This window comes from Gasterosteus aculeatus, chromosome 18, assembly GCF_964276395.1.
Source record: "Gasterosteus aculeatus chromosome 18, fGasAcu3.hap1.1, whole genome shotgun sequence".
NCBI lineage: Eukaryota > Metazoa > Chordata > Actinopteri > Perciformes > Gasterosteidae > Gasterosteus > Gasterosteus aculeatus.
In genome coordinates this window covers 11,656,060-11,670,413 of record NC_135706.1, presented here as the reverse complement: position 1 = coordinate 11,670,413, position 14,354 = coordinate 11,656,060, and the positions used below count along the sequence as shown (strand labels likewise).

Here is a 14,354-nt window from a genome sequence, read left to right as displayed (position 1 = left end):
TTTGCTGCAGCTGGGATGATCTCCAGCTCCTATGCAGACAAATGGAGAATGAAAGTAAGAAAATGTATATTATTATTAATATGATTTCCTCTGATCCCTGTTTTTTATTTTCTTGCTCTCTCTCTGGGTCGACCAGCCACTGTGCCAACAACAAGAGCTTCTTTTTTCAGTGATTGTGTGTGCTGCCAGGGAAACGTTGGCTCTATTTGTTTGAATCGTATAAACAAATTGCATTTGTGTGCATATGTGGGACAAAACAGCAGGAGAACGACTAAGCTTGTGTTTGTATGTGTGTGTTTGTGTGAGTCTGCAAGATCTCAAACCAAACAATTGGGATCTGTCAAAGACTGTTGACATCCTCGTCCCAAATAAATGACAGCATGGTGAAAGAGCGCTGATAGGCGGCCAACGGGATCCAACAGCCACAACTTCCATAAGCCCCAACAAACATTTCATTTTTCAAAATAAACTACGCACTGCGGTCAAATCTGTCATCTTCGGGGACCAGTGTGGCACAGCGCCGTGCAACTTTACTCTCACACAATTCATTTCAGCCCCGTTCGTTTGGTTTGTTTACCCTGCATGTACTTTTCCTTTCATTCGAACGGCCGTACAGCATTTCTTCTATATTTCAATTTAAATAGAAGCATCATGTTTTTTCTCTCTCTGCATGTCCTATTCACTTTACTTTTACTATGATGTCTCCTATCATATGTGTTCTGCTGCGTATTTTAAAATGGCTCTCTGTTGAGGCTGTTTCAAGTCGTCATTTGAGTTGTCTCATATATTAATAGTAAAGTAAAAGCTTTAACAGTTTTAGACTATTACTTGTAATACTAATACTAGTGTATAATTGTGATGGATATGATAGATAGATAGATAAATGGATAATCTGGTCAGTGGGTGCATGTTGTTTTTGCTCTGATGGGATAAATAAAACTGCGAGCACGTCATTTGGACCAATCTATTAATAAGAGTGTCATTTTGGCATCCCCCCCCCCTCAACCCCCTCCCACCCCTCTGAACCCCATTAGTCCTTTGGAGACTTTCCCAACTGTGTCCGCATGGCAGCCGAGCGCATGCGCAGCGAGACGGTTTTCAAATAACGAAGTTGAGCCAAATGCGTGTGAACAGCCCGCAGCCTCAAACTTGCACGCGGGCCGGAAAACAATGGTGTCCGGAGACGAGCCGCCCCTCTCAGCGACACCCGGAGCCGTGACGCCGGTTTAAAGCGTGTGAAGGAAAAAAAAATAGTTTAACCGAGGCCGATCAACTCCCCGGGCTCGTTTTTTAGGAGTCGCGCACGTGATGGCTGAAGAGTCCCGACCCGGTCAGTGACCGCGCGCAGACAGCAGGGAGAGCTGTGCGCAGATCTCTGTGCATTTGAGCATGAGCGCTTCCAAGAGGTGAAGGGAACCTGGGAGCTTCGTTGTTGGGACGAAAGTAATATTAACGCAGGTACGTGGACTTTGTTTCTGCGTTGGCTGACAGTTGCGCGCGCGTCGTTGTGCTCCGACGGATGTTCGTTACGCATTTTTGGATTCCGTTGGATTGATTTCATGCTAACTTGGAGGAAAAAAAAGGAAGCATCTAATAGTCGGGAATTGTTATTCAAATAGTACTTTATTTTAAATATTCATCTCTCTGCAAGGAAGTTCATTTTGAAAAGCACGGCAATTTTGTGAATTTATTATTTATGAATTGCGCACCCATAAATACGTCTGTCAAAAGAGACAATTACAATTTTTAATTTGAAGTCCAATTTTCTTACGATTCAGTTTCCAGATTTCCTTAAGATCAAAACTACCTCAATATATTTTATCCACCGACCCATTTTCACTTAAATACTTTTTATAGATCGGTACAAATATGATTTAGCTTATTTCAGTTAGACGCCATATCCATGCAAAGCTGTTGATGAAACATTTCTGATGTATTTGTCAAAGAACAATAAAATAAATTCATCTTAATGCTGATTCTTGTTTGCCACTGAGCTTCTACTGCAGATCAATTCGGTTTTTAATCCGCATTCCATCACACCTGGAGGGGGTTTATTGGCCCGTCTGTGTTCTGCCAGCATCCCTCTGTGTGCCCACGACCTTTTCTCCCCATCTCCTCTCATCCCACGTGGACGTTGTGTTTATATTTGATATGTAGGAAATGGGAATCTTACACCGTGGCCGAGCTCTCAGGACTCGAATGGCCGCTGGCTATTGGCCTGCCACTAACAGCATAACAAGTTACGTCCACGGCAACGCAATCCCCACGGATCAGATGTCACATAAAGGACTCATATTTAACCAATGCGCATTAATGCGCAAGAGAGATGGGTGGACGGTTTTGGTGTGTGGAGATTTGGGGGAAATTATTATGAGGTTGGAATCGAAGTATTTTATTTGAATTTAATAACTGTTTTTGGAATTAAAATATAAATTGCACTTCATGTGAAAAGGCCGATTTTCCATTATGAGAAAAATATAACGTGCTAAAGTTTTCTCCCCTAAATATACACATATTTATAAAAACTATCCGTTTACTAGGGACTATTTCTTAACCCTGTACATTTCTGCACTTTTTATTTGAAAAAAGCACTTGTTTATTCTTGTCAATCTTTAAATATATTTTACTCAGGCAGTATTGACTTGACGCAGTCCTTTTACCTTTAATTTGTATTCGACTTTTGTCTTGAAAAAAAAGAACACATATTGTTTCGTACGTGTATGCAGCACATGGACCGGTTGATGAAAATAGAAAGTCAACAAGAGAGAAGAAGCGTGTCTGCACCTTTCATGGAGAATACTAATCATAATTAGTACTATTAGTAATACTAATCGGCGCCTTTAAAACTTTGCCAAAAACAACAACAAAAAATCGATCCGTGCGTAAAAAACGATTCCTCAGTCAATCAAGTTTGAGTCGGAATGTCGGAACATGTGACCTTTCACTGCGACCAATTCCATCCGGCAGCACTTTTTAAAGCGTGGAACGAGCGCAGTGTGTCCGCGTGGGCCACCTTCCAGTCCCGCGCCGTCCCATGTGTGTTTCCCACGTCGATGGCCACATGGCGAGGAATCTAATTCTCTCTTGTGGGACGCCGAAGGAAATGGCAGGCGTTATTGATTCCCAGTGCAGTGTCAGGTAGCTATACTGGCTTTAGGGCCGTGGGAGGCAGGCGTGCACGCGTGCGCATGACACAAGACGTGGGCAAAGGGAGCAGTTAACGATTTGTAAGAAAGCGTAAATTCATCTTTTAAAAGACATGATCTAAGATTGATAACCTGACTGGTCCAAAAGGCTCTTTCATTAAACGGTGGTTAATATTGACTTATAGTGTGTTTAATGGTCACCGCATCCATACTAAAGAAGATTATGTTGTATGGGGGAGAGGGAGGGAGAGGGGAAGGAGGGGGAGGAGAGGGGAGGCTTGGGCACAAATCAATTCACCTGAGAGACGCATTATTGTCTTCGGTTTCAGGCGAGGAGGAGCTGATCCCTATGAAAAATTAAAAGGATGCCAGTTAGTTTAAAGGGTCGAGCCAGAAAACTCCAGGACACACACACACACACACACACACACACACACACACACACGCACAATCACACGTGCATGCACACACGAAAATCAAATATGGCCCTAATTCAATGTTCTTGATGTTTGATACACACTTTTAGATTAAATTGGCATTTAACTTTCTGGCCTGCAGTCATGTACATCCATGCACACACTGAGCGTGCACACAGACATTAAAAAAAAGGATAAATTCACTTAGAATTGACAGTGTTTCAATGTGGTGGCGTAAAAAGAGTGATTTAATTTAGAGAAACGCACAAAAACATTTCCATGGGGCAGAGAAGCTCCTTACCGCACACCTGCTGGGAACGTGCAGATCTAATGACAGGGAAGGACCTTTGTGTCTGCATGGGAGTGTGCGTCCTCACAGCCCCGCTCTTTTGTTCAACCGTCAAACCTTCACACAATATCGCAGGGGAGCCATTTTGGGCCGTTCTTTTGGGGCGGAAGGCATTCTGCTCCATTCTTTCAGCTGACCTTTTGTTGCAGTGTCACCGTCTTGCATGACGGTGGGCGTTAAAAAGAAAAGAAAAAACCAGGACAGAATGTCTGCGTTTCCTTCGCATCACAACGTCACCAGCCTCATTTAAGTTGCCCGACGGTCACCTCGGCGCGCCGGACCCCCGCGCCAACCTGTCTCCTGTCCAGCGTTAAAAGGGTCACTCACTGTCTTCGCAGGGCTCAGCAGCCGATGCGACTGCGGTCCAGCGGCAGCCAAGCAGCCGTATCTTTTACACTTCTCCGTTTTCATTGTTGATATTTACTTCTGCAATTATCTCTCCACTTCACCCTCGGCTGAAGATGATATGCCGAAGTTACCGCTGCCGCTTCCCTCCTTCGGTCTCCTGTTGCTCACACATAAACACAGTGACGGAAAGTCTAACCGACAGATGCACGTAGACAGGAATAAAAGGAAGAAATGAATGCGGCAGGGTTTCATCCACAGTTTTAATTGCTTCGATCAGGAAATCAAACCCAAATGTTCAAGCATCACCCGTGGGAAAACAAATCCATCACAGGTGATGCTTCAACCGGTGCAAAGGTAAAGAGAAAAAGGTGTTGTTTTTTTTTCATTGTCTATCCATTGACCAACTTTTTATTTTCTCATTTCTCGCCTCTGAAGCTTGTGGCGGATCAAAACCGAAGAAACCATGGAGGCCTCACAGGACCTCAACGAACAGATGGTGAGTGAAACGCTACTGTGTGCATTTGCGAGTGTGCGTGTGTGTGTGTGTGTGTGTGTGTGTGTGTGTGCATGGGTACCTTTGGTCGGCCACAAAAGTCTGAGGTGCATTGGTGAGGTGAGTGTGTGTGTGTGTGTGGTAGCAGATGTGGTTCAGTGAGTGTACAGTAACCATATGGCAGCAGTCAGCAGTGAATGAGTATTAGAAACAAAGCTGGATGAAGACATCAATTTAGGAAGTGTGTGTGTGTGAATGCACGGCCTTTCTGAATCACACACACACACACACCGAGCCGGAGGGTCCGCCGGAGCCTCAGCACGTCACGTCGCGTCAGCGTCCCAGTTCTGCTTGTTTAAAGATCAGGCCGTATTGTTGGGAAAATTATTTTGGCGGCGAGGAGGTCCGCTCGCATTTCAAAGTCGTTAGTCAGCCACCAGAACAGGTGTAATTTCATCTCCTGCTCCTCCTCCATCAAGCTCGGTTCTCCCTCCCTCGCTCTCCCTGTGACCCGCCCGCCTCGACGGTAATAATAGCGCAAAGTGGGACGGAGCGAAGGAAGTATGTTGTTTTTCCCCCCACTTTTTGTGTTGCTCCGTCAGACTCGCCCCGGCTTGGATTACGGGCCGACCCCAGCGCAGCGCGCACATCACCGCAGTGCATGCACACAACGGAACAGACAAAGGGAGAAAGGAAGAGGGTCGAGAGGAGCATCCATCTTGTCCTGCCGCCGTCCAAATATGAAATATTGATGTCCATATTCCCCAATTACTTCACCTGCTTTAAATAGGGCACTGCTATCATTTATTACGTGAATATGAGCTGCGGCTCAAAGGCATTGATTAATTGTTCAGGTTGGAAATGAGACCTCAGAGCAAGGGCAGAGATTTTAATCTTACCGCACAGAGCTATAGACTTACCAAGCGGAGATCTATGGGTCTAAGTGGTGTTGTCGTGTAAGCATTTTTGAATCAGTATTTCTGTGATGCACATTCTGCTGCAGGCGAAAGCAAAAGTCCTGGCAATAGTTTGGTTTTAATGTACTTTTTTTGGGACCATAAAATGTTAGAAGGAAATAAAAACATGCACTTGAAATGTTACACTTTCTAAAATCTCTCAAGTAGAGATATTCACATTCAGTTGTTGCTCCCAGCAACTGAACAAACTTTTCATCATATCTATTTATCATAGAAGAAGAAGTAATAATCACAACTAAGACGGTAAAACCAATTCATATTGGGAATTTCTGCCTAAAACATGACAAATATCTATTAAATAAAAAAAGGTCTGCAAATTGACTGATAAACTATAAAGTATAAATAAAACCGAATCTGAGCAGATATTCACATCATAACAGGAAACACAATCATCTGAATTTAATCACAACTGAACCTAAAATAGTTGCGAATGACATATTTCACAAATTTAATTTCACTTACAGTATACATTAAATGTTGAAGGTTTTAATCTGGGAACTGATTCCATAATCGTGATGCATTTCCTCTGTGTGTTTGTCCTCTTTGAAAGTGTCTAATTCTTTCTGCATCGTGGCGATCGGCGCGTGTCGGGTGACTGAGAAAACAGCGCGGACCTCACACACAAAATTTCGGGGAGTTGTCTTTTGAAAGGTGATACCCCCTTACCTCCCCTCTACCCTTTTAAAGTCCCCCCCCCCCCCCCCCACCGTCACCCCGTCGCTCACTTCCTCCAGCCCGCCCATTTCCCACCACATCCATCGCGCGTCATCTGGGTTACGGTCAGGCGTCCTCTCTGGCCGCCTGCCTGCCGAGGGCCGGCCTGCCGTCTGGGGGTCCTTGGGGATCGCTGGAAGGAGCCTGAGGCAGGGCCAACAGTGGTTAGCCTCTTAATGCTACTTTTAGTTTGTTTAAGTGCCCCCACCCACCCCCCTCCCATCCCCTAACCCTCTCCCTCCACCTGTTGTCACTTGCTTCTTTAGCTTTAGCGGAAACGGCGATAAGTTTTTTTTTTGGTGTTTTTCGAGCGACGCGATGAACAGATGACGGCGTGTGGACGAAAAGTTTAACGGAGATTCCAGTTCTGGATTTGTAAAAGCCGCTAAGCGGATACCTAGTGGGGAGAGAGAGAGAGAGAGAGAGAGAGAGACCATCACGAGGCCTCCAGCATGCACACGGAGTCCACACAGCCCCGATAGAAGCCCCTCGTTGGCCGAGAGGAGCGCCGGTGTTTGTTGACCCCGGGAGGCCTCGCAGGAATCAAATGCATGGCCCCCCGAATGAAAAAGAAAAAGTGAGAGAGATGAAGGAGGAGGAGTGGGGGGGGAAGAAAAGGCCGTTTTAGCCGTAGCCTTTTCCTCTGGTGCGCTGGGAGAGGCCCTGAGTATGGCAGCTGTCCCAGTCGGTGTGTGTGTGTGTGTGTGTGTGTGTGTGTGTGTGTGTGTGTGTGTGTGTGTGTGAGACAGAAAGACGGAGAGCGAGACCAAGTTAGAGGAGCAGCGGGGTCATGTTGCACCCCTCTTTCACCCCTACAACGCCATACAGACACATTCACACAAACTTACATGCAGCAGCAGTAGCTAAATGCGAGCACGGCCCAACCCACGATCGCCAGGAGTGCATTGGCGTCATCCGCGGCCGGCTTCAAAATCTGCCCGGCGACAAGGCATGTGGACGGTCCGCAGGAGTGTAACCACGACCCTCTGGCATCTCTCAAGCAGGCCGGCATCCTAGTTGTGGCACCGAGGTGCACTTCAATTTCAGCCGGGGTGCACGGTGATTCGCGTGAGATTTATTTATGAGTTCAGCTGACAGCTGGGTGTCGCCGTGAGGGAAGGCGTTATTTAAGAGTAATGTCTGTTACGTAATAAAAGTGATTATTTGGGATTTCATCAGGAGGAGATGAATTGGGGGATGCATTTAAAAAAAAAAAAGAATGCAAAATATGGATGCTGAGTTTTATATTCTAAGCGAATCTTTCCTCTCGGGATGAGCGTTCCACATACGCAGGAGGCGATTTCAGATGAGTGATTGACGGAGGGCGGGGGGGGCGGTACACTTCTAATTTATGAAATGTGCCAATCCACACTGACAGCGGGACATACTGTACCTGACAAGAGATATCCACCGGCTCAAGACCCCCCCGTGCATGTTGTATCACACAAATTTCCAGCTTTTATACCTTCTGAACAATGGACTCAGGCGTGAGAAGCAACGGGAGCCCGACCTCCGAAATGCGAGCGTATGTGTGTCTTCAGCCAATTGGTGGTAAGTCCTTTCCATGAGTGAGCTTCACGGGTGTTGGTAGACCGTTTCGTTACCTGGAGAGACCCCGGCTGTTTCCCGCCCCCCTGCAAGCCTTTATGCTCAGCTAATAAAACCAGCTGCTGTCTGTGTGCAACAGACTAACTTTAGAATAGTATTAATCATTAGTACTATACTCTTAAAATACCCCTTCTCATAACCTTCTCACGCGTGTAACAAAGTTTTAGCTTCATCCGCAAATTTAAAAACCAAATAAAAAACTTGACGAAGGACCCATTTGTCAATGGAGAAAATGGAAAAATAACTCTCTCTCCTTGTGATGACATAAGTTGTATTCAAGCTGAAACAACCAAAACATCTGTTTCCCACCAACCCCCGTATTCAGTTCTTGAGTTGCTTCAGATGAGCTTCGACTCGCATATATAAGGAAGTCGAGCGAGAGAGTCTGGCCGGCCGGGGGAGAGCCAGCTAGGTGTGAGGTGAGCAGGTCACAGACGGCCTGTCAGCCAATCACAGACTGACAGACCCCCCCCCCCCCCCCCCTCCATTCCCCCCACTCCCAAACAGACTGGAGAATCCATCTAGAAAACCCAGAGCAACCGGCGTGGGCTTTCTAGAAGAACGCACCAGACAGGAAACCACATGATACGTGTGCTTCAGTGTCTGCCGCGTGTGTGTGTGTGTGTGTGTGTGTGTAGGTGTTTCTCTCTCTCTCTGTTATACACATAAACTCTCTGCGGTGTGAGACGGCTGAGGTCATCTGAGTGGAGAGACGGCCTCGTATTGTGACCACGCTCCTTTAATGCAAGTCAATCAGGGCGCAATATGTCAAGCCGAGATTCCTCACTTTGTTGATTACTCAGAGGGTTTTCAAGGAAAGTCACTGCCAGATGTTGCACGTCTGCCCACTGGACATTTTAGCGTGAGAAGTTCATTATTTAGGAAAGTACCTATATATATATGTGTGTAACAGAAGTCCTGAAGTAGTTAAACATAACATGCTTTTGTTGCACAGCCAAACCTTCTGATCGGACTGGTCTTTTGGCCAAAAGCTCGTCTGGGATTGGTTACAAGTAAACAAACAATATTTCCTCATTTTGCTGGTTAGAAAAGTGAAAAGGAACCTGCTTCCCCTGCATGCTGGAGAACGTCCTCTGCTGCTCTGCTGGCGGGTTGTATTCCTGTCTGCAGCGTGTGCAGCTTGAGATTCTCACCGATGAACCGATTCTCTCATTTCGTTTGATTCTTTTCATTTCCCTACGTTGTACCAATCAGTCCATTATCAAAATTCCATATCACTGACTCTCAAAAAATCGCGAGAAAAGTGAAGACAAGAGTCAAATTTCTCCTTCCATTAAGCCTCTATTAACGTTCATGTGTGTGTGTGTGTGTGTGTGACAGCTCGCAGTGGTTGCTCAAAGTAAAAAATGACAGTTAGATGGAGTTTAATGACAAACAAGCCCGTTGACTTTTCAGTATTATTGAGGCCATGTTCCAATACTATATGCAATTTGTGCATTTAAGATGTCCAAAGGAAGCACATTTGTCCATCTCGACATGTTTGAAACGGATCCGACACACGTTGTCCCTGTCCTTGATTCTTCCAGTCTGTCTCTCCGTCCATCTTACTGTCTGCCCGTCCGTCTGTCCCACCTTCTCCTCCTCCTCCTCCGCCGGCCAGCCCGCCTCCTCGTCTCTCCCTGTGTCTCTCTGGCTGGAGTGATGATTCAGGGCCTATTGTGAAGTCAGCAATCCGATACAGACAGAGTCGGGGGGGGGGGGGGGGGGCGGGGGAGCACAGGGGGGATGAGGAACAGAAGGTTTTACGGGCGTTCTCATTGCCAGGTCTGTGCTGTCTGCAGCCCGGGGGGGCGGCTTTGGCACCCTTACCTGTCCTCCGCTCTACCTGTTGCTCTCATTCTCCGTCTTCTTTGTCCCCTCCGGTTGTCTGTCTGTCTCTCTTTTTCTTCTTTTTTTTAACACTTACGTACGTCCTCCTCTCCCTCAAGCTGCCTTTTCTTCTCTGGAGACATATGGTGTTGCGAGTGATTTTATTAGGAAGATGATATGAAGTGTTTGGAGGGCTCGGTACGATGGAACTCGACACCCGCCCCCCCCCCCCCTTCTCCTCGGTGTCGCAGGGCAGCAGCAACTTCTCACAATGCTGAATCCGAGGGCAGATGGCATGTGGGGGCATACCTCTCTGTCTGCCGAACGTCTCTCCATTTGTCTTTTTTTTGAAGGATATCTACCTCATGGTGTGCGTCTCACGCACACACACACACACACACACACACACACACATGGCGTGATGTCATGAGCAGCATTATTTAACAGGCAGCTGGGAGGCCATTCATCATTTAATTAAAAGCGTCTGAAAGGGATCTGAGGCCTAATGAGATTAGCTTTAATTATTGATGCGGCTGCTGCTGCCACAGACACGCACTCGCACACGCAGACACGCACTCGCACACGCAGACGCGCACGCGCAGACACGCACACTCTACAGTTATGACACTCAGACTCTCTTGGAGTTAAACTCTTAAGACAAGTTCACTCTTTGTTGCTTTTGAATTCTTTTCTCTCTTACCTGATATTTTTCCCAACACACACACACAACCAGACACACCAACACACACACAGGCGCACACACACACACACATCTCATTGATTTTGGGGGGATGCAGAGGCCCTCAGGGGGGCGAGTTGGGTGGGGGGGCTGCAGAATGGGGGCCGGGCGGGGTGTGCGGTAGCTGTGGTCGGGTCACGGATGAGGAAGGGAGGGTGGTGTGTGTGTGTGTGTGTGTGTGTGTGTGTGTGGGGGGGGGGGGGGGTTCAGGGCAGTGGTGTTGTGTTTCTTCAGGTCTCACACAGCAGCAGAGAGAAGCCCACACTGTTCTAGTCCACTCACTCTTTCTCCGGTTCATCAAGCTGTGTCCTCATGTATTATCGGTTATGACGCGTAGTTTTATCGTGTGGGAACATTCTACATCGTACATCCATTAAGCCCGGCACCCTTTGCCTATCAGCGTACTGCTGTTTGTGCTCCTGTGGTGAGTTGTACCTGGAAGTGGACGTGTATATTAATATATTACATGTTTAGTGTGTATAAACTCTTCTAGAAGCGTCAACGAGTATCAACTTTTTGCTTCTGCACTAAACGGCATCTCTCATGTTTCTGTACCTTTTTAGACATTTCATATTGAGTTGTGTGTCTCTGGGCCACTGATTAGAGTGATGTTCTGGAATGCTTCTGTGTGTGTGTGTGTGTGACTGGTCAGCCATATACTGGTTTAGGTTTCTCCCAGTTGTTTTTTTAATCACTCACATCAGATTAGCTGAGCAGGGGCAGTCGAGGCCAAACGCTTCACAATTAACAGCGCAGAACCGGCCCACGCACACACACACGCGCGCACACATATCCATCAGTGACTTTTCATTTGTCTCCATTGAGTAAAGCTGCATTAAATCATGTCTGCGATGCCCTCGCTCCGAGACGATGAGGAGCCAATTTAAATGGCAGATATGAAGACCACCGGGACGGCGAGGAGGCCTTCGTCCCTGTTCTCCTCTACTGCTCCTCCTCCCCCAAACACGAGTGTTCACTACAAGGGGATTATATACAAACATCCTTCTAGAGGGATGAAAACATCTTAGAAATGACGGTATGTTAATATTTAGATATATTTTTAACACATGATAATCTAAAAGTAAACTGGTTTAGGACCAGTAGACGTGACCTTGGATAAACTGGTTGGCGGTTGACCCCTCCGACCAATGAAAGTATGAATAAATTAGTCGATGTTCAAGCCGGAGTCCAAAATATAATCTCATATAATGTGTTAATCAGTGATCTTTATACGGGCTGATCTCATGGATTTTACAGCAAGAAAACAAATAAGAAGAAATCTTGATTATTTAATTTTTACTTTGGTTATTAAATTCGAGGTAAATCTTGGTTTATTGTTTAAAATACATACTATATAACATGTTACATCCACGACGCCCGAGTGGCTCGGCGCTTTGCGGCTCGGGGTTAGAGGTCGGCGTCTCGTTTTAGCTCTATTTTTCCTCTTGAAGACAAAGGTCCAAAGACATGTGATACTTTACCGTGTGGGAATGTACCTTCATTTATAAACCCTCCAAATTGCGAGTAGGCAGCTCTTGGCAAACTCATGAGAGGCAGGTAAAACCAGAGAGAGAGAGAGAGAGAGAGAGAGAGAGAGAGGGACGTTTTTGGAAGGCACCTTTTCACACAAACACCTCCTCCACCTCCTCCCCGCTCCACAGACTCACCCTGTTCTTCCTTTTCACTCCCTCACTCCTTTTTTTCTCTTTCATAGCTTCCTACTACACCTGAAAAAGAGGCATTTTTGGACGCATAAAGAGAAGGATAGTTTTACACCTCCCCAGGCCGGGGGAACTGGGGGGAGGCGGGCGGGGGGGGGGTCTAGGGGGAGTGGTGAAGGGGTGAAAGGAGGGAGGGAGGAGGCTCGGCACAATGTATTTTACATGAAAGGAAGGGGATTGAGTTACCACACCGATAGCCACTCATACAAATGGGTAGAGAGCAGGGCACTTTGAGCAGGGGACAGGTAAACGTGTGACAGTGTGTGTGCGTGTGTGTGTGTGTGTGTGTGTGTGTGTGTGTGTGTGTGCACGCATGTGCGCGTGTTGCTTGTGTGAGAGAGAGAGAGAATATGTGCAGGATATAGAGATGGTTGTGTTTATGTGGTGAGTAACATCCTTCATGAATGTGTTTTGTGGTCGATACACATCGGCTAATGTCAGAGACATGGATGGCAGGATGATCATGTTGCACAGGTCTGTGTGTGTGTGTGTGTGTGTGTGTGTGTGTGTGTGTGTGTGTGTGTGAGAGTGTGTGTGTGAGTGCGTGCATGTGTGAAGTCATTTTTTGAAAGAATGTGTTCTGAAGTTTACACAACTTGCCATTTGTCGTCTCCTGGTTCCTGTCTGAAAAAGTCAATGCCACAACCAACAGGCAGTTAGCTTAGCTTAGCACAAACACTGGAAACCAGCTTGGTTGAAACCACAACTTGTTGTTTCACTCCGCTTTACTTTTTGCACAAATTAAAGATGTCATATATTTTATTACTGAGCTTCAGCTGTGCTGCGTGGTGTATTTTGTTAACTTTGACGTGCTAAGCTAACAGATTAGCTTCCTATTTATGGGGAGAACACGAGAGTGGTATTGATCTTCTGATCTAACTTTTGATAAGTAATCATTCAACAAGAATACATAATAAATAAAGACAGCAGAGTGTTTCCCCGTCTCTCTCTCTGTGTTTTTTGCAGAGGAAGATAAACGGCTGTTGTTCCACTTGAAGAACAAAGTTGTTCTCGGGGGCCTCTTAAAAGGGAGTGAGGCACCTCATTCAGACACTTTTTAAAACTCCTAAAGTCAACAAAACCCCACTTCCACTGCACAGTTGGCTGCTCGGATGTGCCCATGCGACTCTGCCGTTTTGTTTTTGTTACTCCTTTTTTTGTCTTCTTTTTTTTGTTGTCGTTCTATTTCACCCGATGCGTTTTGGGAACACCTCCTCTCGCTTCCATCTCCACTTGCTGTGAAAATACTTCATCGGGGATGTTTTCGGACGACCCCCACCCTCCTCCCCCCATTGGGCGTCCTGCCCGGCTAATAATAAAGTGCTTGAGTTGTCAAGCGCTTCGGCAACACCCTAATCTGTTCTGACAGCCAGTCCTCCACGCAGGCTCTCGAGCGTCCCGCACACAGGCACATGTCGGCGCGCACGTACAACACACGTCCCACAGGCGTTTGCACTGATGTGTTCTCGTAGGTTCACGGACGGTCCATCAATCAGGCCGTTCATTGGGGTCCCCCGCGGTGACCGAGCTAAAGGTGGCTGCTGCGCGGTGGGAGACAGTCGCCCCCGTTCTAAATTGGTCTCGGGGGCTGTGCACATACGTGCTGCATCTTTCTCAGCTGTTTTATTCAACATGCTAGATGTACAGTAACATGTGAACTGGTCCTGTGCTGTTGAAGGGTCAGTTTAACCCAAAATAAAAAAAACAACTTAATTTCAGTGTTCTCTCAAGATGAATATTTTAGTTTTCTTTGCTAGTTGAGTGTTTGGATCTAGGTTCAGGTTCAAGTTCAGGTCATTTTTATTTGTAGACTCGGTTTGCAATAGAGGGCGATAGGCCGTAAAGTAGAATCCCGCACCCCCAATATTCATTGTATCAGAATCCATCACTACATTATGACGATTTAGTTGATTCTTAATGCTAACGTGAAAAGGAAATGCATCGTGTTTAGATATTTATGAGTGACCTTTGCTCCAATTACAACCAAACCAAACACCATGAGAAATGATTAAA

At 46.4% G+C, this 14,354-nt stretch overlaps 1 protein-coding gene across 13 annotated transcripts in view; it reads left to right on the top strand.

Moving 5' to 3' along the window:
• Window positions 1-1,083: 1,083 nt before the first annotated feature.
• Window positions 1,084-14,354, top strand: part of eya4 (EYA transcriptional coactivator and phosphatase 4) — a 32,970-nt gene continuing 19,699 nt past the window's right edge. For 3 of the 13 annotated variants that reach the window (XM_078093259.1, XM_078093260.1, XM_040159983.2), the window contains exons 1-2: window positions 1,084-1,458; window positions 4,695-4,755. In XM_078093259.1, the coding sequence (XP_077949385.1) occupies window positions 4,723-4,755 (33 nt within the window). In that variant the 5' untranslated portion in view covers window positions 1,084-1,458; window positions 4,695-4,722. Of the gene's footprint in view, window positions 1,459-4,425; window positions 4,614-4,694; window positions 4,756-14,354 lie in introns of those variants that run through there. The other 10 variants (XR_013453373.1, XR_013453374.1, XR_005709865.2 and 7 more) reach the window with 8 other exon arrangements.